Genomic DNA, 24,110 nt, shown 5'->3' with positions numbered 1-24,110 from the left:
CTTCCCCAATGTAAACATGGCTAAGTAGAGCTGTTGGTGGCAGGCAGTTACTCATGTGGAGTCACCTTGTCCCTGTCCTTCCACAGTGTCCAACTGCCTATTGCATCACAGCCAGAAAATTAACCTTTCTAGTTGTCTTGTCCTTCAAAAGAACTGCATAAACTATACAGACCCTGTTATGTGTCCTCATAATACTTAAACAGCAAATAACTGGCTGTCCACCAGCATGGGGAAAATTTTTAAATGTCTAAAATATCGAGCTCAAAGACAGAGAGAATAATTACAGAACCTGCTGATTGCCTGACTACTACCTGGCAGGTGGGATATTTATTTAGGTAAAAAGAAACAAAGGTAGATTTCCAAGGATCTCTGCAGCTGTTTGACATTGAATACATACTATTCATTGAAATCTATAACAGTCAGCGCTCATGCTAGTAATTAGATGTTAAATTATATTTAGTTAAAGGCTTAGTGCCCCCTTCCTCACACACATGGCAAGTCGGGAAAAATGAAAAGCAAGAAAATTTGATGGACACACAGTCACAGAGGCAGAACCTTAGAGGACCAGTACTCTAAGGAAGGCTCTGTGCTTAGTTTCCTTCCAGAACAGCATTGTATCAGAATGCTACTTTATTTTCATCTAAGAATTAACCAGCTCTTAGGGGCAAAAAAAATCAAGAATGTAAAGCTCACTTTCAACTTTGATCATCAGAGCAATATTTACGTTCACACTTCATTTTTCTGTTTCCTTTGAAGTCTAAAATATTCCTCCATTCTTCTTTTTATTAACATTCCACTTGTCTCTTGTAACAGAGTACATTTCTCTACCAACTCAATAATGCAGTAATTTCATAACACATTAATACTCTCTGCAAAATACCTATATTTAAAGGGTGTTAAGTTTCAGAGAGGTGCTCAGAGACTGGAAAAGATGTCCCAAAAAGCTCCTGTCTCTACCTCTACATACAGCAGGTGTGACAACAGTCCTACATTTCATCACGTTATTTCCCTTCTAGTAACTTCTGCTCGATTCGTGACATACAGTTTCTAATGCAGAGTGATGGGTTTACTGCCTACTTTTTTAAAAACAGGAATAAGATCATAAGTTTTGCAGGCATGGGCATGTAAATTTCATGTTACTGCTAAGGGAAGAATTTGTAGCCCTGTAACAAATCCCAACATTTCTCATAATATTTTAGAACTTGAGCTATTTCTTCACTCAGTCCACATGTGAAAAATAATTTTTAGAAATGAATATGGGGCAATACTATACCGTTCTATGACAGAGTGGGCTCGAGGCTGCAAAGCATGTGATTATTTTCATGTTAAAATTACTGCAATACAAGTCCCTGTTTAATAGCCAGGCTGAACACAATGCCAATTGTACGCAAATGCTCTCCTGAGCTGACACCTGTACCCGACTCTACAGAAGACCCTCTCAGCCCCTCACATCAGCTGGCTGGGACACCCTTGGGGCAACTCTGCCAACAGCCATGCTCCTGGAATTCCCTTGCAGGAACAACACTTTCACACAACTGTAAACAGATGAAAAAAAGCTGGGAGGAGTGGAAAAAAACATACCTCAGCTTGTTTTAAAGTCTGTTACAATCCCTCTCAATTCTCCTCAGCCTCCTCATCAAACTACTAAAGCCTAGCTTTCTTCTTTTTTGTGGTTTAGTATTTAATTATTAAGAACAAAATCAAAACAACACACAACATGCACATACCCCCCAAGCATCTTCAGTATATTTCATTCCATATTGAGCAACAATTCTTTCCTACAGAATATTAACCGTTTCATTGTTTTTAAGAAACGTACAGTGGAGAACCTTCTCAATATGTCTTCGAGATGGATTGTTTAAAGTCTAATTGTTTTCAGCCAGTATTGACAGTCCCTCTCCTGTGAGTTTAAACCTTTGTTGCTTGTGGCTTAGTTTGTGATATTACCAATGGTTTTAACAATTTTAAAGCGTTAGAGAAGACATAAAATGACCTCAACTTCCAAGTTAAATAAATGAGATGTCACCTCAACAAAGTGCAGTGTCACACAAATATCTGTTGCATTTCTTTTTTTTCTGTTTAGATGATATGCTTTTGTCTCAGGATTTCCCCTTCCTTTCTATTTACTTATGCAAGCACTTCCAAACAGAAAAGTAAATTAATACTAACCAGAAAATAAGCGTATTTTCTTTTTTACCACACTGTCTTATAAATGTATATGCTATTGCTCTCTAAAAGAGAAATGTCTGCAAGCTGACAAATAACCTTTGCATATTATTATTCACTACTATCCATGGAATCACTCCAAGATAATTTGCTTAATTATACATCATTTATATAATTTTCCTCATCAGTACAATTGAATTCATTTTGCAACCAAGTATATAAACTACAGCAGTTTCATAAAACAAGTAACTTTATAAGCTATAGACACATGACCCCTCCAAGGTTTAAGATGCTCCCCTAAGTAGTTATACAGTTTGCAAGACAGCTTGTCTAGAAACAAGAAATTGTATGTTACCTTCACCTTCTGAAGAAAGCCTTTGTTCCTGTCTGAGAGATTTAATGATGTGAAACAACTGCAACTGCTGCTTAATTTAAATCTGTAATTTTTCCCTCTTAAGAAAAGTAATAATAACATATAAAGAAATATGATGGAGATGGAGAGAGATGAAAGTCATTTAGCATCTATCACTGGTAATGGCTGTAACTGTGAGTAAGCTCAGGGAAGCAAAATGACCCAGACCACAGCAATTACCATGAACAACTGCAGTTCCTGAGATCATCACTATTAGTTTCAACTTGCTGAGGGAAAGAAAAAAAAAAAAAGTCAGACCACAAAGGTATGCTTCAGTAATTTTCAGTTATTATATACAGCTTTATTCACTGACTAGAAGAGAATTTCTGCATGCCGTCAACACAAGAGAGTGAAGAAAAGGGAAAATATTCTCAAATTCAGAATTTTAATGCTAACAGCAGAACTCAATGGCCTTAATGCCAATAGAAGAGCATGGGTGAAAAGCCACAGAGCCTTTTCCCATCCTCTTGAAGGAAGCAAAGTCATAAATTTTCCTTTAGATTAAGCACCCTGATGCTTAAAATTGAGAGCACTCAGCATCTTCAGATCATACTGACTGTGGTGAGAACTGCAGCGGCTCAGATAATTCAGGATCTAAGTCTTTGGCCTCTTCATCAGTCATTCAGCTGCTTGAGAACTTACTTTTCCAGTGCCACAGCTATGTCCTGGAAGCCCTGTGCAGTGATGTTATTCTTGTCCCATATTACGGTTCTGGGAGGGTGGGGGGGTCGAGAGAAAAGAAAAAAGAAAGTTAGACAAGAACCACCGAATAAATCTATGTTGAAACTTTGCGTATTGAAATAACACAGCACTGTATGTTCAGAACTGTATAGTGGAAGGCAACATTTTAAAAACCTGGTTTTAGTTATATGTTAAAAACTTGAAATGACTGAAGTTAAGGACAAGGATACTATAAAATTCAGTTTCTCTTTCTTTCAAGGGGACTCTGTACTGTATTTTCCATCATTAACATAAAAACATAACTTTTCTAAAATACAGTTAATAGAAAGATTTGGAGATAAAATTCCAGCTTTCCCCAGGAATACCATCAAAAATAAAGCTCAGATGTCTGCTTTGTAAGCCCACACTGAAAAACAAGAAAATTGCAATAAGCAATAAATCTCTGTTCTACAAAATTTGCAGACTACTGTACATTCAAACCTGTACTAGCTCATCATACAGTTTCTATGATTCCACATGCAACATAACTAGCTGCCAATACAAGCCATTAGGTTAGGTGCATAAATTGTAGCTCTTTTGAATACACAATAGTGATGAGTGATCCAGCCTTCCCCCTCCTCCCTCATTTTCGACCACTCAAGCAGACTGCCTGGCAATTTGCAAACACATGTTCAAAGATCTCATTAGTAGTCAGAAGAGACAGTCAAGTGGATAAATCTTGCTTGTGCAAGAGCACTAGTTGTAGCTGTTCTTAAAAAAAAAAAAAAAAGGCACAAAAGAAAATATTTCTGGTGTTATAAAAAAAAAAATAGATGGCAGGGCTTCACAGGTATTCAGGTATTGACACCCTTCTGCTGTTGCAGAATTATCCTTTTGGTTTTTAGATGGAAAGGTGGAGGTAAGGAATAGAGATTCTACACCCAGTCTGCAAAGATCAGATATGCTTAGGGTCAAATCTCGGATATTTCTGTCATTGGAAAGTGTGTTTATATTTCTACCCGGATGTGATTTTATAACATTTTAAGGGGAGCCAGTTACCATTGCATTATTCAGTTTGCAATCACACCACAGACTGTGGTGACATTATGTCAACTGTGACATTCAGTGTACTTTGAAACATTTCAGTCTGCCATCCTGAAAGCTATCAAGGCTTTATTCCTTCAGGTACTATAGTCATTTCAGGTTAATACATTCAATGAACCTAAGCCACCTCTCCAGTGATTTCCTGACATTTTCAATATTCAGTTTGGGCATAGCAATGCAAAGACCAGGATCCCTATTTCTGAACAAAATAGCCAGGACTGTTCTGGGGTATTTCTTATGATCCAGGGAACAAATGCTTGGAGACTAAGCACAAAATGCTCTCTTCACACAGATAATACTCTGAGAAAGGTTCATCTCCACAGTCTGACAAGAGGAGGAGTGATGATTAGCTTTCCTGATGCCGGTGACATATTTAGAGGTCCCCACCCAGATTCATGCCAGCTGAAGGTTTTACTGTTTGCCAATCACATGCTGGATAGAAAAAAGTGATACTCTCAAGCCATCACTGCCAGACATGTGCTAAAAAGCAGTGAAGTTGTCGGGCAGATGAAGTTGCAAAGAAGAGATGCCAAGGTCCATCAGCACTGGTGGCAGAGGAGAGGGAAAGGAGGGATAGTCCATGCTGCTACCCATCCTGAATTCCACATGCTCTTACTTCTCCTGCAAGCTGATACTCCAAAAGACAAAGAATAATTTACTTTAGTTTCCCACCCAAGAATCAGAATTTTCTCTGCTGAAAGGCCTTCAGTAGAAAAGCAAGAGCAGAACAGAAGAGAATAGCTAAGCACTGCAACACAGTTCCCAGAGCCACTGTGGAATCCCTGTACTTGGAGATTTTAAAAACCTGCCTGGACAAGGACCTAAGCAACCTCATATAGCTTTAAAGTTGGCCCTACTTTGAGAGGGACATTGGATCAGATGACATCCAGAGTTCTAATAACAAGGTAATTTTTTTTCTATGATTCTAGAAAATGTAGAACTCTTGTTTCAACAAGTGGTCTTTCTGCTTAAATTCAGAAAATGCAGTTTTCTCCAGTATCAATTATGGAAATGCTTTTGCAGGGACAATTTGCTTCTCTTGTTTGTTGTTATTTTTTGTTTGTTTTTGAGAAAAAAGGATGAGAATATTTCCAAATGGAGACACTATGAAGTGGCTGTACCTAGAAGGGTTCTGAAGAGAAACTGCTTGAGAATAAGCCAACAGCTTCAGTATTATTAAGCCATTCAGTCTTTTACTGCAAATATTTTTCCCCTACCTGAGTTTGGTGTTTATCTGTAGGGCTTTCGCCAGCATCTTTGCTCCCATATCTCCCATGGCATTTCCACTAATATCCACTTTTGTAAGAGAAGTATTGCTGCCTAAGGCATTAATAATGATGGTGACCTCAGTCTTCAGCTTGGAATCTGCGAGGGACAATGACTGCAGAGGCTGTGGAGCATAGAAAAGGCACCGATAACATTAACTGATAATGCATTCATTCCTCAAACATCAACCAACAGAACTTACAAGTTCCCCAAACTTTTGGAGACAGCAGTAAGCATCAAAGAATTATTTCCGTGTTTGCTGCAGATTCTACAACACATGATAAATTAGGAATCAACAATTTACAGCACAGGTGTCAAACACATACACAGATTAAGTTGTAACACCCTGGAAAAAAAAAGCCATTTTTAAGTGACAGTGCCTCCAATTTTCTGTGTCCTATTAAGTATGGAATATAGCAGTAACCTGAGAATAGGCAAGTTTGCAACAACCAGCTTCACAAGACAACCTCTAGTGTCCAGTGGGTTCTGCTTAACCAGCATGCTTCCCAGTTTGTGAGAAGTAAAAATATCTAGCATTCCCCTCTTCTCCCTCAGTCCGAGAGCTTTATTCAAGGGCAAATTAGGGTCTGAGACATTGTTAAAACAAAAATAATTCATTTAAGTTGTTTGTTCCTTCAACTATGGGCACCGACATTTAGGAGGAAAGAGATAGAAAACTGTAGCAGGTCTGAAATTAAAAACCATTAAAAAAAAAAGTATCTATTAAAATAAGTCAATGAATATTTTTCTCAGTGATGTTCTGACACCTGTGGTTGCAATATCTTTGTGTACCTTCTTCTCTACATACTATGTTAAGCTGAAACTACTTCACTGGGCTCCAGCAAGTCACACTCTAACTCTTAAGAAAATATCTTTTAAAAATGCCTGTAATTCCCTCCCTTCTCAGTGTCCCAACAGTCACTGGCAGGAGCTCAAAAACTACAGTCTAGCCAACACCATGCCTTGCCGAGGCATTACAGCTGCTAAAATTTTAATTTGTCTTTGCTGATGTACGAGAGCTCCACAAAACATTTCCCTTGCTCAAGTGTGAGTTCATGCAGAGGAGTGCATTCTCATTATACACCCATTTAGGCATGTATTGGAGGATGAATTTTAGGAGCCTAAAAACCTCCAAATTGCCAGTATGGGAAAACCAACATCTTGTAAGGATGAACCATGACACCTACATTAGATGCCTAAAGCTTAGATTAATATAAACAAAACAACTGAACTGCGCACACCTTCCAGGGTCTAAGATGCTTGCATGTTACCTGCTATACAATGGAACTCTAGCCTCCAGATACCACTGGATTACAGTGATAACAAAAAAGCTTGCAACAATAAGAAATGCTCTTATAAATGAGGAAATGCATAAAAACTTGGAGGCACAGCAGGTTTATAATTAAAAAGCCTAATAGTAACACAAGCCACATGCCAGTTTTATTTTAAATGGAAGTTACTAAATTACTGTGTTAATGCCCTTCATCTATGTTTCCCCATTTTATTACATTATGTCCCTAAAGAATATTATCATCGCATTAGAATTGCATTTAGAGCTCTTGGCACAAGTTTGAGAAGACCTCCTGTGACAGAATCCCAGAAAAGCAGCACCATGCAGCACTTGGGCAGAAATCACCACTAAGTTTGTGAAAGTGAAGCTTCTTCTGTTTCTTACGTGTCACTTTAGAAAGGGTAACTCAAGTAACTTAGCTGGAAGTACTCCCTCTTGCTTACCATTTTTTCTAAGCCTCAGGTACCCTCCTAGGCAAGGATTTCTCACCTCTTGCATTCCAATACATCATTACTACTATATATGAAATATGCATATAGCATAGTAAAGCACCTGCTATATTAGTAGTGCCTTTGAAGTGGATGAACTGCTAGTTTTCTTGCACAGCTACCCTCATCATCTACTCCATGAGCAAGAAGCAAAAACCTCTGGACTCACTTGGTGCCTTGAATGAAAACTACAATCAGAATGTAACTCTGTGGGATTAAATGTACAGCATGCTAAATACTCATTAAATTATCTGGCTGTTTCATTAAAAACAAACAAAACCCCACCAAAACCAAATCCCCCCCAAACAGGGTCAATACTCTACATAACCTACAAACATTTACTTCTTTTAACAATTTAATAGTTTTAGTTGGATATTGAGAAAACAGGAGTTTGACATGCACTTCAGTGTCCCTGCTGCAGAAAACATATATTTTGTCAATACAGTGAAGACGTCTTAAGACAACCTTATTAAGGAAGAGGAATTCTTAAAGAATATAATTAGAAATTGTATGGTTGTATTAATTGATTTTGTCATACTCCTGCTGGAAAGCATTTGAGAACTAAAAATAAAACCAGATTTGCTCTCCTACAAACAAAAACGTTGAAAAAACCCTCAAAAGGCCAATTCTGCAACAAGTGTTGAACTAAGAACTGAAGATATTCAGTGCCGTAGCAATCCTCTGAACCTGTGCAGGACTGACTACCACTCAGTAATGGTACGCTGTACCTGCCGTGCAACATCTATTTTTGCAAGAAGAAAATAAATGACACAGCATACAGCTTCAGACAGTTCCTGCAATACTAATAAGAATACATTATTATAGCCTGTACAGTACAGCATCTACTTAAAAAAAGAACAAAACAAAACCTAAGCCAAACACAAATCTAAACATTACATTCCTATCTATAATAAACACCTGGGAAATTTTTCTGTTTAGGATACTATTGCTGCTTCTAAATTGTGTGGAATTATGTTTGTGCCTAGCTGTATTTTTACAGTCATAAACCCAAGCTATTGATTGTTTAAAGAATTTTACTCATGAATCATATTAACATAGCAACGGCTCTATTTAAAGTGTTCATAAATAAATGAAGCAGCAGATGACTATTTTAGATTAAAGCCTCTTTCTTCAGTTTACCATGCACATAATGCACAGTCCTCAAACTGTACCAGCCTGCAGGCAGTACTGATCAAGCAGTATGATGTAGGCATCATCATAACTTGGTCTCTCCAATTCCATCCTTACTTTTTAATGTCCTGTAGCAGTAAATGCATAGTAATGGCAGAACAAGGACCACCCCATTTAGGATTCAAAACCCAACCAAAATAACTAGAAACTTAAAATAATTTTCTAAGCATTGTACTATCTCAAGGTAGAGCGAAGACCATCCAGCTATCTGCAACCCATGCTTTCCCACTGTGCTATAGAATCTTCATCTTGAACTCCTTAGCTGCTAGGAGATGCTTCAGATTGAATTTAGCACCTGATGAAACAGAAATAAACAAGATTCCTTCACTGAAAAGGATTAACAAGAGAAAAGAATATAGGGAGAGAAGAGACAGGTTAACACCAGAAGGATCACATGTTATATCCCAAAGGCTAATGCATGACACGAGGGAGAGACAGTTATTTCAAATATCCAAAAATGAATTATTGGTGGATTATTTCATTGTAACACTGTTTGAAAAGAGGCAGAGTCTACAGAGTGTGTTCTGTAGGTTAGCTCAGGAAATACATGGTGAGGAAGAATTAGAGGAGCACATCTGACCACTGGCTTATGGCAAAGGCAGAAAGTGGAATGATGGCTGACATTGCTTATGGGCTGAAAAGGAGCACAAGAAGTTGAAGCTGATGATGCAGGGGAGGGAGAGCTGTGAGAACAATACATCCAAAATTTAGCAGCTACATTTTCTGTCCTGGAAGCTTCAAAACCTGAAGCCTGGAAAGAAGGATCTAACACTTAATAGAGACAATAAGGTGAAAGTTGGAATTTTTATCCTTGCGAACAGATAATATGAACAGGACAGTCATATAAATAAGAAAAAAAATCACCCACAAATGAGCATGTTTGAGAAGATGATTTGGGTACTGAAAGAACACATAGAGTGTGTTGAAGAGGTGTTTTAGGATATGGCCTGAGTGGGAAGAAATGTTCACCTGCAATAGAGCAAAGAGATGAAGGAAATTGAGAAAAGGCATACTCAAGTACATTTGCCTGTGATTAATCTGGTTTGACATAAGTGTTCAGGACTGCTGTGAAAGATTAAACATGAGATACAGAGAAGGACAGAGACAAATACCCAAAGAGAAGAAGTAGGTGCTGTCTGATGAAATCATACCACCAGTATCAAAAGAAAAAGGAGAGAGGGGAAGACAGCCCTGCACCATTCCCTTTAGAAACAGAGTAGGAGGAAGTGGTCACACACTGAAAAATGAAAAGGCTAGTTTGGTACAAGTAGTATTAGAGAGATCTACCAGTACACTTAGCACAATGCTCCATCTGACTTGTGCAAACAAGGACTTACTGCTTTCATTACACGTGCTAACTCAATCAGAATCAGCTCTGGTACCCATATGCAGCACTTCACTGTGTCACACTAACATCCCATGTTTTAAAGAACAAGCTGAAGAGGTAGGCAAAGAATCAATTAAAAAACAGTACCCCTAACCCCAATTAATAGGACACAGAGAAGAAAGGACTAGTTTAACAAATCACTTCAAATACAACTAAGCAGTAAGAAAAGATGAACATAGGATATGGGTCTAATGACCTTGTATGGAAGGAGACATCAGAAACCCTGTTAAAAACTGCTCCACTGAGTTGCAGGGTGCAGACACAGATGAGAGGAGAAAATAAGAAAGCAGATAGTGTGGAAACCATGAACTTGGAGGTGAGACAATAATGACAACAGGAACAGCAGGTGTTTAGACAACAGAAGTCTAGAGTCAGCTATTTCTGGAGAATGAGGAAAGCAGAGCTTGCCTGTTACTTGTATGGGCAATGAAGGAGAAAGAAAGGACTAAGAATAGATGAATAAAGATCGACAAGCATGAGAGTAATGGAGCATCTTAAGATTCCCTTATAGACAAAACTAGGATGCCAATTAAGGCAAAACCACAAACCCAACCACAAAAGTCCTTCAGAATCAGAAGAGAGGGTGGAAATGAAGAAAGCACACAAGGATCCCAGCAAGGCATTCTGAAAGGGTTTTATGAAATTGCTCTTGTGATTAATGTACTAGGAGAAGTAAAGAACAGTACAGTGAACAGTTAATTTGCACCTTTTGAAGGAGAAAGGAGCTCTGGGAAATCACTTCAGCAACTTTGCATTCTGTCAAGCAAGAAAAATGCAAATACCCAAGAATAGCTATCAGGAAATAGTGCATTCTATTACAAAAAATGAAAAATAAAAATTCTGTTACTGAAGGAGTATCACCACCCAGAGAACACTACCATTGTAATTTCCTATCAGGACACAAAATTTTTGAAAACTTTCACCTACAACGCTGTATAAATTAGACCTGAAGAACTAGGTTAAGCATATACAACTATCTAGAATGAATATTTTTCAATAAGCACGGATCTTGAAACTATCCTAAGAAACATTTACCTACATGCTACACAAACTCCAAATTACTATTTGAAAAAACCCAGAATACTGGATGTGTCTGTGCAGGACCATGATCAAATCTTATGCAGCAAATTAACACAGTGAAGAAAATTATCAGAAATAGCTGTGAATGTACAAATACACATGATGATAGTAGGCAGAAAGATACTCACTGAATCCTCGTCTTGAATCATCTGAACTAAATTATCAAGTACTGGAGTGAGATTTCTGAGGGAAGAAAAGTTAGGAAGATGATGAAATCAGCAGCTTCTCCTCATCCATTCTCTTGTTTTTTAAAAGAATGAAAAGCCTTACTTGGATTTCATGTTGTTAAAGTTTTTGCCTAATGCCAAGTGTCTTATCGATCGGTTTTTACTAAGCCAGACTACAAGGGTTGAGAGGTCAGATTCTAGGCCTGTAAAGAATCAGATTAGATTAAGAATTAAAACACGTTTTTACAAAAGACCCAGACAGGGTCCAATTATTAATGTTATATTCATTCAAGTAACTATATCAGTGTACTAATTTCCAAGAGTTGTAGAAAAATTTCCATTCTTCTATTTTTAAATCTTTTTCTCTTTTTTGCCTCTGTTTTTCTATGAGAATAAATGCTCTCTAAAACAAGCCCTTTAAATCTCCATCCTAATCAGCCATTGAAGGTATCTTTTAAAAACACAGACAAGAAATGTAGTCCCTTATCCATAGTCCAACCACCCAAGGGTAGTTCCTAGCATTGTCAGGCAGAGTTTAAAGTTCCTTCGAGAATTTTGAGCCCATGCTAATTGCTATTTAGTTTTGTAGAGCTGTGTACCAACAAGGACTCAAAGCCTTCAAGTGCAAAAAGGCTAACATAACAGGCTAGGAATAAAATGACCTGAAAAATAAGTCAATTTATTCTACTCTTGAGTAAGAAAAATAACTTGCTGTAGTATTGTATTCCCAAACTAGGGGGGTATTTGAAGAGTCCGCTAGTTAGATTACAATGACTTAGCATCCAGATCCACAGGATAATTTAGATGTTAAATATCTGTATTTGTAACAATCAATCTGTTTTCATAATTGGGCTGAGTCAGTAGCTCCCAAAGCTTTCCACTTGCTAATCCATCCCATCTTTCTTGGGCATTCAACTGTACTGGGAATATCTTTCTGAAATAGTTCCTCATTTGGTTGCCAGAGAGGTAAACACAAAAGGTGAATTCTTCCATTCCATACATCTACAATTTGAGTTTGCAAGATGAGAAGCCAGCTAGTATTCCCAGCTAGGATGCACAGAGCCTCCAAAGCAGAAACAGTTCAAGACTTTTCCAAAGACTCAGGAAGGCCTTCTCTGACCTGAAGGTGGTTGACAGTTTGCCCCAAATTTCCCCTGTCTTGATTCTTCATTATCACGACCTCAGCTTCATTCTGTATCTGTTTTTTCCCTTTCTTTTTTCACTACTCTTTCATTTCTCATTTAGTTTCTCATCACCTTGTACTTAAACCCACTTTCCTCTAGATCTAATATGATGCCTGCTGCCATCAGTTCATTCTGCTGTGTTACATTTACCTCAACACAAAATTTTGAGGCTACAGTTAGTCTATAAACATTTCTTATATACTTCATAGCAATAAAAGTTCTTGGTCTGAGACATTTCCATAACCAATATGGCCAATAATCATAAAGCAAGAGTGACCATCCTTGATTACACTGACATGAAAGTATAAGTGTTTCTCATATTTTGGACTTGCATGACCCTCCGTTCCTGCTCTCTGTACTTACCATTGTCTGAAATATCTAGGCTGGTGATATTGTGTATTTCTGCTATGCATCCTTCCAAGACTTGTGCACCTCCCGATCTTAACTAGAGACAAAACATGATCCATTTTTGTAAACTAGTTACGGTTTGAAGATCACACAGAAAACAGTGGTATGAGCTTTGTGAATACAGAAGGCACATACAGTGGCAAAAACAACAATGGAAGAAGTTACAGACAATATGACAGCCTGTGCACACATTTCTACAATTCTCATCCTTCCCTCTCACTATTTGCATATAAATGAGAAAAGGGACTCTCTCTCCTTTCTCTCAAAACTACTGCTCAGCAGTTGAATCAGGTAAAGATTTAAATGGTGCAGACACAACAAATCCTTTAGCACTTGTGCCAGGCACTGACTGCAGGACTTTGGTGTGGGTTCTCTACAGGAAAGGGCCAGAACTTTTCCAACATTCAGTGAGAAAGAAAATAAACTTAGCCCAGCCTATAACCATGCAACAGTGGCACCCCTGAATTCCACTACAGTAAAGGCTTATCGTAAGCATCATCTTTCAGCTCTTAGCACAATTCTAGGGTGCCCAGATCAAAGATGAGTAGCAAATTAAAAAAAAAATTAATAATAAAAAAAATTCAATTAAATTATGTTTCCTTGTCACTTGAAAAGAGAATTTAAATAATACAACTGTAAAATGGCCACAAAAGACTGTAAACAAGAGAAATCAGTAATTTACCTTATTCTTAATTTAAAAGCATAAAAGAAAAAAACAGCAACACTAATAAAAATGCCTAGCTGGAAAGTATCAATTCTGACATTATTAATCTGAAATATTAAATGAATATAAAAGAAATGTCAGGATTTAATGAAAAAACAATTAAATGGACTAGGGGAAAACATCAGCATTAAGAATCAAAGTTATTAAAACATACACACTTATTTACTAATGCTACTGAATTAAACAATGCAACTTCTTTTTCCAAGGAAGCAAAAGCATTTTCTGATTTCTTGCAGCTATGCAAACTATATAAAGTGCATTTCACTTTATGAACATCCCCCAGAAAGAGACTTATGCAAAAGAGGGGAAAAGTTCTACAAAAATTCTATTTTTGCACTTTCTATATTCACTTTCCTTGCTTCAAAAAAAAAAAAAAAAAACAGAAAGCTTTTTCAAACATGAAAAGGCCTTTTTACCTCCTGTGCATAAAAATGACAAATATTTTACTTAGTCAACTTACTTGGCTAAATATCCTGAACCAACCTGCTGATATTTCTGTGAATAGTCTCTTTTATCCATTCTATAATTAAGGAACAACTAATGCCTTCAGGAGTATTTTTTAATAAAGACTTGATTTGGCACTTTTTTAGAAAGTTTCAGATATGTGATTGCTTATCAAGCAGCTCAACAACTTGGCCTGAGCATATGAAGAACAGCGGTGGTCAAAGACAACATCTAAACCATAAGTCACATCTGGAATTGTAAGAGATAGAGAACATAAGGCACCTGTCCTCTTCTGCATAAAACAAAGCCTATCCATCCCTTCACCCTACCCTCTCAAGAAGTGGTCTGATTAAAGTCTCTATTTGGGTCGGGAGTGGTGCAATTTTAACTCAACTTTATTTCTGTAAGAATATTTGTAGTATTTGCTATATGAATGCCAAAATCATTGAGTTTTGCTCTGTGCTGCTCTCTCAGCGTGGCCCACAAGACAAGCATTTCACAGTGTCTATTATTTTATCTATTATTGCAGAATCTATGAAACCGGCAGATTATATGCAGTCTTGGATTGGATGTTGGTATGGTAAAAGTTCTACACATTAAAATTATAGTCAGAATAGATTCCAAATGCTTATCCTATATATACTTTTGATGGATGAAATGGACAATTTTTCAGGAGCAGCTTTCAATCTTGTACAGATAATGCTATATTCAAAATCTTAAATATACAAACATTTCACGCGTACAAATATCTATTTGATCTGAGGGTGGTGATAACAACTTGACTTTTAGGATCAAAATTTATTGCAAATGTATTAAAATTATATATATATATATACACAAAAACAGAGATTGATTGAAGGGCTATTCATCAACGTGGACTATGGTACTGAAGAAAAAACCCTCTGCAACATCTCCTGTATGACATATTTCTGAAATTACAAACACAAGTTCTTATTCAAAAAATGAAGAACAACCCTTCAAGAATTAAAAATGCTAAGCATGTTCAAAGCAATGAGGTACCAATATGGGAAGGGCAAACAAAGCTGCTTACTGATTTAACAATTAAGGTAAAGCATGGAGGGTACTTACACAGTGACCAAGCTAAGGGAAGCAGAAGGGAAAAGAGTGAAATACATCAGTGCTGAGCAGGTAGAAATAAAAATGTAATTTTCATAATAAAAATAATAAAAAAAAAAAAAACAACCAAGCAAGCAATATAAAATGATTAAGCTTGGAGTTAATATACCAGAAAATCATGGGAGCAAATGAAAAGTGGTGGGAGAGGGAAAGAACATAGAGATTTATCCTTCCATAGTTGAGTACAGCTTGCCTGATGTAGGAAAGAGGACGGCAAAGCTGAAGTATCAGCTTTCTATCCTCCTAACAGCGTGTGCTTGCAGGAACTGGGAGCAGTGCAGGTCAGTGGCTCCAAACTTGCCACAGCTCTGTTTCTGGGTACAGATTACCCTGTCCAGCACAGGGGGCCAGGGAGGGCTGGAGCAGGACCCTGCGGTGCTGGGCCCACGGAGAGCACACCCAGCTCTCGGCACATCAACTTCCCTCCTGGTGGAAGCATAACTTCTTTTTTCCAAAGCACGTGAGAATGGATAAAGCTCAGTGATGTGAAAAAATGTTAAGGGAAGGATCTAAGGAAGTGCTGTCAGTTTGGAGGGACCAGCTATGGGAAGGCAGCACGGTAAGTTGGGCACTATTCCTGCCTTTCTATCACGGGAGTTGGCTGTGACCACATGTGCTTTGGCGGTCAGGAAAGCCAACTGCCCCTTGGAGGGCTCCTTCATATACTGTCCTGGTGGTTATTTAATGAAAGGATGATGTTTTCACTCCTGTCAGCCCTCGCTGATTTACATGCTAATTTATACTCTCATTACTTATGTTTGTGTTTTACTGATTTATTCTTTTAAGGTTATGATTACAGGACTTATTTTTGTTACTCTACTCCTCCTTTTTCCTTCCTCCCTCAGAAAGAAAAATTATCATCCATCTGATCTCTCTACTCAGAAGTCAGAAGCATGTGTACTTGACTTAAGAGTTTTTCTATTTGGAATTTACATGTAGTGCTCTTCAAAGTAATACTATTTTTAAAAAAGCCTAAAATATCAAAACAAACTGTGAAATGCATTCACAATGATTTGTTCTTTATTTCATAAGGAAATCTGTGCACATTCCAAAAGCAATCAACCACAAACCTACGGCAAGGATTATTGAACCTCAACATGTTCATCACATTGCAGGTTTTCTACTTAAAGGGAACCCACTGCATTTGAAAGGCACTTCTAGAACACTTCATACTCAGGTGATGGACTTGGAAAGATCTGCCTAACAGGTGAGAGGCTTTCTTTGCAGCTTAAAAAGGAAAAGGTGGCCACCCAGCTAAAGAAGGCCTGAGCCTAAGCTGGGTCATGTTGGTTTTGGCAAGAGTCTACACGGTTCTCTCTGTAACTTTGCCTCACTGGCTCCCCAGGGTCGTGGCTGATCTTTTGTCATAAGCTGCAGCCATGCAGGTATCATCCTGCAAGAGTACGGACAATCCTGAGAAAGTGCACAGCACAGCACAGAGAAGCAAGAGGAAACAAGGTAAAGCAAATCAAACTGTCACAATTGCTTTTATTTATTCTTGAGATATTGCCGCTTATGTTAGTAGCATGCTTCAATCAACTTTTACCAAATTTCCCTATTGGCCTTAATTGATTAGGAAAGCAGAATTTCTCCCAGGGTTAAAAAGTAAATCTGCAGAAGTGGAAACACATCTCCAGTTTGGAAGGGAGATAACCCAACCACAGACATCTCTTTGGGGGTATGCAGTTTCCTGTGACCCACTCAAATCTGGGCACCTTGGAAAGTCCTGCTGCAGGGCCCTGTGTAACCACAGCACCAGAGAGCAGAAGCTGCCAAGCAGCAAACGGCGCACTGGCTCCGTATCCAGAACAGCTACGCTGCAGGGGAGTTTTGCCAATCAGGTTCTGCAGGTGCTCTGAACCTCTGTGCTCATTATTTAGGATGCTCTCACACACAGCAGCTGATTTTTACTGTAACTGCTTCTCTGAGTTCTACCTTTCCCACAACTTTTGACTACAGAGGAAGAATACCTCACCCAGTGGATTTCACGGGAACTCTAATTCCACATCATTGCATCTTTTGAACACATCCTGATAAATATGCCTTACCTCACAGCTACTGAGATCTAAAGACACCTCCTTCAGATTGTGATTGCAAGCCAGGCCTAATAAAAGCGCTCTGAAAAAGATCAATTTTAGAACCATTTAAGAAAAAAAAAAAAAAAAAAGGCAGCTTTACATCATCATCTAAGTGATCACAGGTTAATATACCTATAAAGCAAAGAACCATTTCAAAACAAAACCACACCAGCTGAACAGTTGTTTAAGTGACAATGGCAGCACAAACCTGCCACACTTAGAACACTCCAGCAGCTTCAAAAACTGCAGGGATGTAAGGTTAATAAACAAACCATAAAGCTACTGCTACATTAACATTTAATAACATTTATCAGGGATGAATTTTCTTCAATATTTGCTTTCAGAGAACATCAAATGATTACAAAAAGAGCATTCTGTTGTATGACCACACTAACTCTCTGATTTTCCAAGAATTCAGGAAAAAAATTGGAGTTTTAATATATGCAAGATGCAGTGCAACCAGCCATTTTAGCTAGGCACAGTACCTGTAACACTCAAATGCTGGATTGTGTTCAAGTATCACACAATTCTCCACTTCTGCAAACCAATAAATATTTAGATTTCAAAATTATATTCCCAGACAATGGCAGACAAGCGTAATAATGACTGATTATGATTTTCATAAATCTACCTTTAAAGCCTTACAGAAGTTTGTTTCCACATGTGAAAGTTAGTGTTAATCTCACATTTGTATTAATACTGTCAAACCAGAAAGCACAACAATATGTGTCTTAGAGAAGGAATAAATCTGCATATGCCTTCTTGTATCTAGAATAGATGCTGCTTTGAATTAGTAATTGAACAGAAAAACAGAAGGATTTCCTTCCCAAACTTCATTTCAGCCAAAAGCAAGCTAACAGAATCCAAACTACTGATGCATAGAGATAAAAAACAATCCATTTTGCTGAGCCATTTGCCTACACACTTGCTATGCAAGTAGTGCGTAAAAGCCATATTTAAAATGTGTGCACCCTGGGAAGGTTTTTCATTTAAAGCTATTTATATCTGCCCTGCAGGTATAAATGTTAATCAGACCTTCGCTGTTAACAAAGGCAAATATATTTTGCTTATTTACTTCTTAAGCTATTAATATACAAACTTTGGGGAAAAAAGAAAAAGTGAAAGCTCTTCACCAGTTCTTAAAAAATTTCCAGATGACCCTTGTCTATATTTCCTTCCCAAACATGCTTTTATTCAAAGCTTTTCAAAACACTTTGCGAAGAACTTCCTGAACATTTTGAGGTAACATAAAAAACACAGTGCAACCTTAAAAAAATGCTGATTGAAAAAGAGAAAGTGCTGCATCAAATGTACTCTCTTCACGGGAAGAAAAAAGGGTTGTTTTTTTTCCTAACCTCTTTCATATAAACTCATCCTAAAAAAAATCTCGTCATTTCTCAGCTCTTCATCATGAAAACCTCACCAGCATTCAAAGGCACTGAAGGCAGACATATTATAATTATACTTAGCCACTATGTTTAAATCGCACACATGGCAATACATGGAAAGGTCTTGTCAACTGTGCCAGAAGCAGAATGTAAGAATTGGCCTTGTAATTAGCATTTGCATGAGAAGCATATCAAAAACTTGTCTTGTTATAGCACTGACAGATCAAAATATAACTTTTGGCAATGTCTGTAAATGAACAAAAACACCAACATACACTTAAACAAGGAAGACAGAGTATAAACTGCTTCACTTAGTTAAAAGAAAAAAAAAAAAAAAAGAAGTGAGCTGCAATGGAACATTAACTATACCAGCTGTGTACAAAGGCACCCTTTCCCCACCCATTACGCAGCATCCTCACAGCACAACTTTGTTAGCAAACCTCTTCCTTGAAAGGTTTGACATACATTAACAGGTCCATCACCATACAAGAAAGTTCGTCTCCTTTGCTCACTGCACTGATTAACCAATATTTTTAAACTCACTGAATTACCATATATGATTAAACATATCACAACTGTTGATCTAAAGGAAGTCAATAAGAAAGAAATCAAATAACAATTAATATGGTGAACTGGGACTCAGTGTCAGGTATCTGCATTTTTTTTTTTTTTATTTTTTTTTTTTTTGTACGCGGGCTTGATCTTGACTCACACATCCAACTCATTGACCTCTGGTTCATTGTCAGAAATCAGGAAATTCTCATTTGTCACAAAAGAGTTCCAAGGCCCATGTTGTCAAAAGCTTTTTGACATACACTGATGAAAGATGTCAGAGAAGTACTATGTCTTTTTTATTTTTCCTTCTAGAAATCATCCCTCGTGTGCTATTGCAGTCTTGGCAATGACAAATAAGTCTGTCTGAAAAAAGGTGTTTCCATCTCCTTGTCTTTAACAAATCCTATGATCTTGATTGTTCTGTAGAAGTTTCATAATTTCTTATGGTTAAGACCAAAAGGCTAAGCAGCTGCCCCAGGATATAGCACATCCTCCACCCTTTTAACACCAGATTAACTTTCACAGGATGCTTTTGAAGTGCATTAGTCAAGCCATAAAGTGTTTGAGAGGGAAAGCAAGGTGTACTAAGAAAAAGTAAGCTCAGACTGAAGAAAAAAACCTCAGGTCAGAGAAAAAGCACATCAAGGAAACTACCAAAAAATATTAAGAGCTGTGTCCTACCTCCTAGGCAGAGGTGAACACTGTCATCAGAACAAAACAAAAGAATCCCATACCAAGATGCCAGCCAGCTGAGAGTGGCATAGACACGCTGAGATCATCTGTGTCCAGTTGGACTTTGTACAGATGTTCCTTTCTGGATCTGTCTGTGCTGATGGAAGAGGTTTCTGCTCTCCGCTCATCCTATGCTACCCTTCACTGCCCCTGCTTCCACCAACACCAGTCATACCAGTAACCCTCTCCAACCCAATTCAGTCAGATTGAGCCAGATTAGCTTAAACATTATCAACAGAGTATGTTTTTCTTAATACAGAAGATCATTTTTGGCTGAAAGGGATGAGGAAGATCTCATTTGCTGCACAGCTGGCAGATCAAGGGGTCACAAGTATTTGTGAGAAATTAATACAGTAACATCTTCCATGAGCACAGACAATTGTAGAGCACTCACCTGCCAAGACTCCTCACACCCCAGGAGATACTCAACACGTCAAGAGGAGCTAAATATGAAACTTAGTGTTTGGGGCTTCTCACCTTTCCTAACCTGTGTAGGTATATGCAGTGTCTCACAACATTATTTCCTGTAGCACTGATAAGATTGACTTGTGTATTAGTCACATACATCCTCCATTCTTCTTGCTTCATTAAACATAGCTCCCTACTGCCCTCCATCACAGAACCAATAGACCTAAATTAATCAGAATCAACCAATGTGTTTCTCAATAATTACCTTCTGTTTGAAAACACATCAGTACCAGACCTTCCTAATCCTACAAAGTCTAAGCAAGCAAGACAGCAACCAAGAGCACCACACCATCACGCAGAACAGAGTGAAAGCTCAGAACTAGAATGAGAGGTTCCTGCAGTTGAATGTTATTTTCAAGCCAGTGCATCTTACTTAAGCATCATGTTGTACTATCTTCTCCAATGTCAAATTGCATTAAGAAAAAATATCCCAAAACCAATGTACACTACCCTTTCCCATGAGGCACTTGCCACTTTTCTCTCCATTAACTTCCCCCCCAGCCTGTATCAAAAGCTTTCCATCCAGTATTCATTAACTACTCTTCATATCCCACATCTCTGATTTTGCCATCAATTCCCATTCATTAGCTACTCCCTTGCGGAGCTACAGCCTACTTCCCTTGCCTGTTCTCCCTGAGGAGGCAGGCTCCCAACCACACAAGTCTGTCTGCCTATCCATCCATACATCCATCCATCCATCCAGATTAGGATTTTGGAGGTGACTTCCCTGAAATGGTTAGTGAACATGTCTAGGTGTCTACTACAGATAGAGTTATGTATGTTTTAATGCATATTAGCTAGCAAGCTGACACTCTGGAAAGAGCCCTTTCTTTAATTTAGCCAAGTAAACCCCAGGATTCTGCCAGAATCACACAATGACCTATCTAAATTAGACCTATTTATATCTAGACCTATCTTGACTTTAAAACACACCTTAAATTTTATGTATGGAACATTCAACACAGTTCAAAACTGCACACATCACAGGAAGGGTGACACAGTGCTCCAAAATCTCCCTCAGCCTGCATTAGGCTGTAAAAAAGTTTCTCTCCAGTACCCAATCCATATCACCAGAACCTGTTAGCCACAGGATGGGTGACGTACAGCAAGGAGATGCATTACACTCAGCATTCCTAGAAGTTGCTGCCATTGTCTTTCCCCCCAAAAGGAGGGCACATCTCTGTGCCATAGGTCTCTCCTCCCAAGCACTGCAACAGGTTCAGTTTTGTAATGGCTGTTGCAATACTGCAGCCTCAAAGGAATAACACTTACCCAAATACATAACCCCATTTTACTGTAAAGCAACCAGTTTTGTTCAGAAGCCACAAAGTAAGAAATATATCACAAAACAATGCTGATGAGAGCTAAACAGCTGTGACATTCCCACAGAAGAAAATATGATTGATAGTCTCAACTGTGAGATGGAAACAACATTTCTTGAATGTGTGATCGTTATGAAACTCACTCTTGCAATACCAATAATGTACAATAGAAAAAAAAGAAGCAAAATCCTTTCCCCTTCATTTTTAATATGAGGCACTCACATAATATAACAATGAAAACTAGGTTTTAGGCAACAGGAGAAAATGAAATTAAATTCTTACTTTAGAGGCTCAGGAGGGAGTTTAGTTCCCGAAAGATTAATCTGCATCAAAGCAAGTGAGCTGCTAAAAAACTGTTTGAAGGAGGGAGGGACTTCTTTTCCTTTTCTGTAAGTAAACAAATTCATTAAGAAGTAGTATCTAGACACTCCTCATTCCAATAAATAGTAAATGCAAGCCATCAGAATTTTAATGATCTTTTACATGTTTAATTTGCTCTACTTTCAACAGCTCTGTAATCACTGGCTCTCAATTAGCTTAGAAATACAGCGTCATCAAAACGTTGATTCAACAAACAATCCTCAGCATTGCACTGCTGCACTGAAGACATTACTACCTAGCTTCTGTTTGGTGAACTACAAAGAACGATCATTGAGGTCTGGTTAACAGTGAATATACTTACATCTTATGAGCAGAAGATCAAACAGGACATTAAAAAACCCCCTGAAGTTGCCTTTTCAGCACTAGAAATAACTACTCATTGCTGGAGTAGCCTACCCCCATTTAGGTATCATCTCTGATATGAACCCAAGACACTGATTTGAAGAAAATAGAAGCTAATATTAATATTTTCTACAATGAAAGTATTTTACAAAGTCAATGTTCAGTCTCTAAGACTTTCAAAGGGACTTCCTCCTGGAAAAGGGCAAAAAAGGAAAAAAAGCATGTGTAACCATCATCAAATAATGAAAAATACAAATTTAAAAACCAAATTAAAAGAGGAGTCAAGTCAGTCAGACTTCAAAGCCTGATGTTATGCCTCTTAGAGGCAAAAGACACATATAAGACTTTCTACTGCATCACTATCACAAAAAAAATGTATTAGACAAGGTAGCTTATTTTACAGCCATCTAGCGAAGAGTGGAAAGGGAAAGAATATATTTTGCTTGGAATAAGTAATACCTACTTCATAGAACACTACTACTCCTAAGACTTTTACAAAGTCTTATATTTATTCTTAAAAAGAATAGTGCAACATGAGAGCAAAAAATTCTAAAACAAAATATTGCAGGCGTTGAGAGTAATGACATTTAAACTGTACCTGTGAGAAAAAAGAGTCCTAGAGAGGCTAAGGACAGCTAGATGCTGAAGACATCCACGAAGGAGGGCTCCACACACCTGGTTTAAAACAAAGAAGATTGATCTTACTTTATATTAACCCAGAAAAGTACCTAGGGATAGAAGGTGGGAAATGTTTCCGTGGTATCTGAATCTCCACAAAAAACATCTTTACCATATCTAGCGCACACTCCGTGTTGGATAGATCCAGATGAACAAGGGCATTTGGCTGGGCCAAAAAATTGTACAGGCTCTACAATTAATGGAGACAAAAAAAAAAGAATTATCTATGTTAATTTTGATATTATGACACCAATTACCATATCGCTACTTCTCATTACATGTTAGGCTTTTATTATAAAATTGCATTAAGAGTTGTGGCTGAAACTTCATCTAATCAATACGACCTGTTTTACTTTTGAAGGCTATAATTTTTTAAAATAATGGGAAAAAACTGTGCTTGGAGTACATCTACCAAACATTATTCTTAATGCATAAGTCTTGAGTTATCTTGCAATTCACTTTCACAGCAAATGATAATTAATTTAGTTAGAAATACCTTGGAATGTCACTCATATTGCTGTAACATTTCAGAAAGGCTAATTGGTTTGTAAGTTCAAGCCAGCCCCTTTAAGCATGAGGGAAGCAACTAATTTGTCTCTGAAGCCCATGGTTATTTCTTAATATCAGCAGTGCATTAAAGGTTTAAGAGAGAATACAGAACAGGTAACAAGATTTTAATATTGATGGCTTCAGTACTACATAGGATATGTCATATAAAATGTTAGCATATGTAAAACTTCTTACTATATACTGTCTTATTTTGGTCTTTTTTTAGTCTCTGACAACAACACAGAAAGATAAATGGATGACCTAATTCACAGAAATGTGGAATGCTCAACTCCATATGACATCCAGCCAAACAGCACATTCAACATTTCTAAAATAGATCCATCTTTCTAAAAATTAGGTCATTTAGCCCCTATACCTACAGTGCAAGAAAGGTCACTGCTTTAAAAATCCCTGTGCTTTGCTAGGGTTTATTTTAATTGCTAAATAACAGGATTTCCTTACTCCTGTTGGAAAACTGTTCCACAGATTAAAAGATCTCAGTATTAAT

The 24,110-nt window shown here is 37.7% G+C and overlaps 1 protein-coding gene across 7 annotated transcripts in view; it reads right to left on the bottom strand.

Moving 5' to 3' along the window:
* The window catches only part of CARMIL1 (capping protein regulator and myosin 1 linker 1), a 197,712-nt gene that overhangs the window by 60,401 nt on the left and 113,201 nt on the right, over positions 1-24,110 (bottom strand). For 4 of the 7 annotated variants that reach the window (XM_042798035.1, XM_042798028.1, XM_042798031.1 and 1 more), the window contains exons 14-23: positions 23,166-23,243; positions 22,974-23,050; positions 21,935-22,039; positions 17,158-17,227; positions 15,062-15,073; positions 12,760-12,841; positions 11,316-11,415; positions 11,174-11,228; positions 5,560-5,732; positions 3,221-3,289 (exon numbers count right to left, since the gene is read on the bottom strand). In XM_042798035.1, coding sequence (XP_042653969.1) covers positions 3,221-3,289; positions 5,560-5,732; positions 11,174-11,228; positions 11,316-11,415; positions 12,760-12,841; positions 15,062-15,073; positions 17,158-17,227; positions 21,935-22,039; positions 22,974-23,050; positions 23,166-23,243 — 821 coding nt within the window. The remainder of the gene's footprint in view (positions 1-3,220; positions 3,290-5,559; positions 5,733-11,173; positions 11,229-11,315; positions 11,416-12,759; positions 12,842-15,061; positions 15,074-17,157; positions 17,228-21,934; positions 22,040-22,973; positions 23,051-23,165; positions 23,244-24,110) is intronic. The other 3 variants (XM_042798030.1, XM_042798032.1, XM_042798034.1) reach the window with 1 other exon arrangement.

The sequence above is a fragment of the Tyto alba genome, unplaced genomic scaffold, assembly GCF_018691265.1.
Source record: "Tyto alba isolate M040663 unplaced genomic scaffold, T.alba_DEE_v4.0 Super-Scaffold_27, whole genome shotgun sequence".
In the NCBI taxonomy this organism is placed as follows: Eukaryota; Metazoa; Chordata; class Aves; order Strigiformes; family Tytonidae; genus Tyto; species Tyto alba.
The sequence above is the reverse complement of the archived record's forward strand: the minus strand, read 5'-3'. Positions and strand labels throughout refer to the sequence as shown.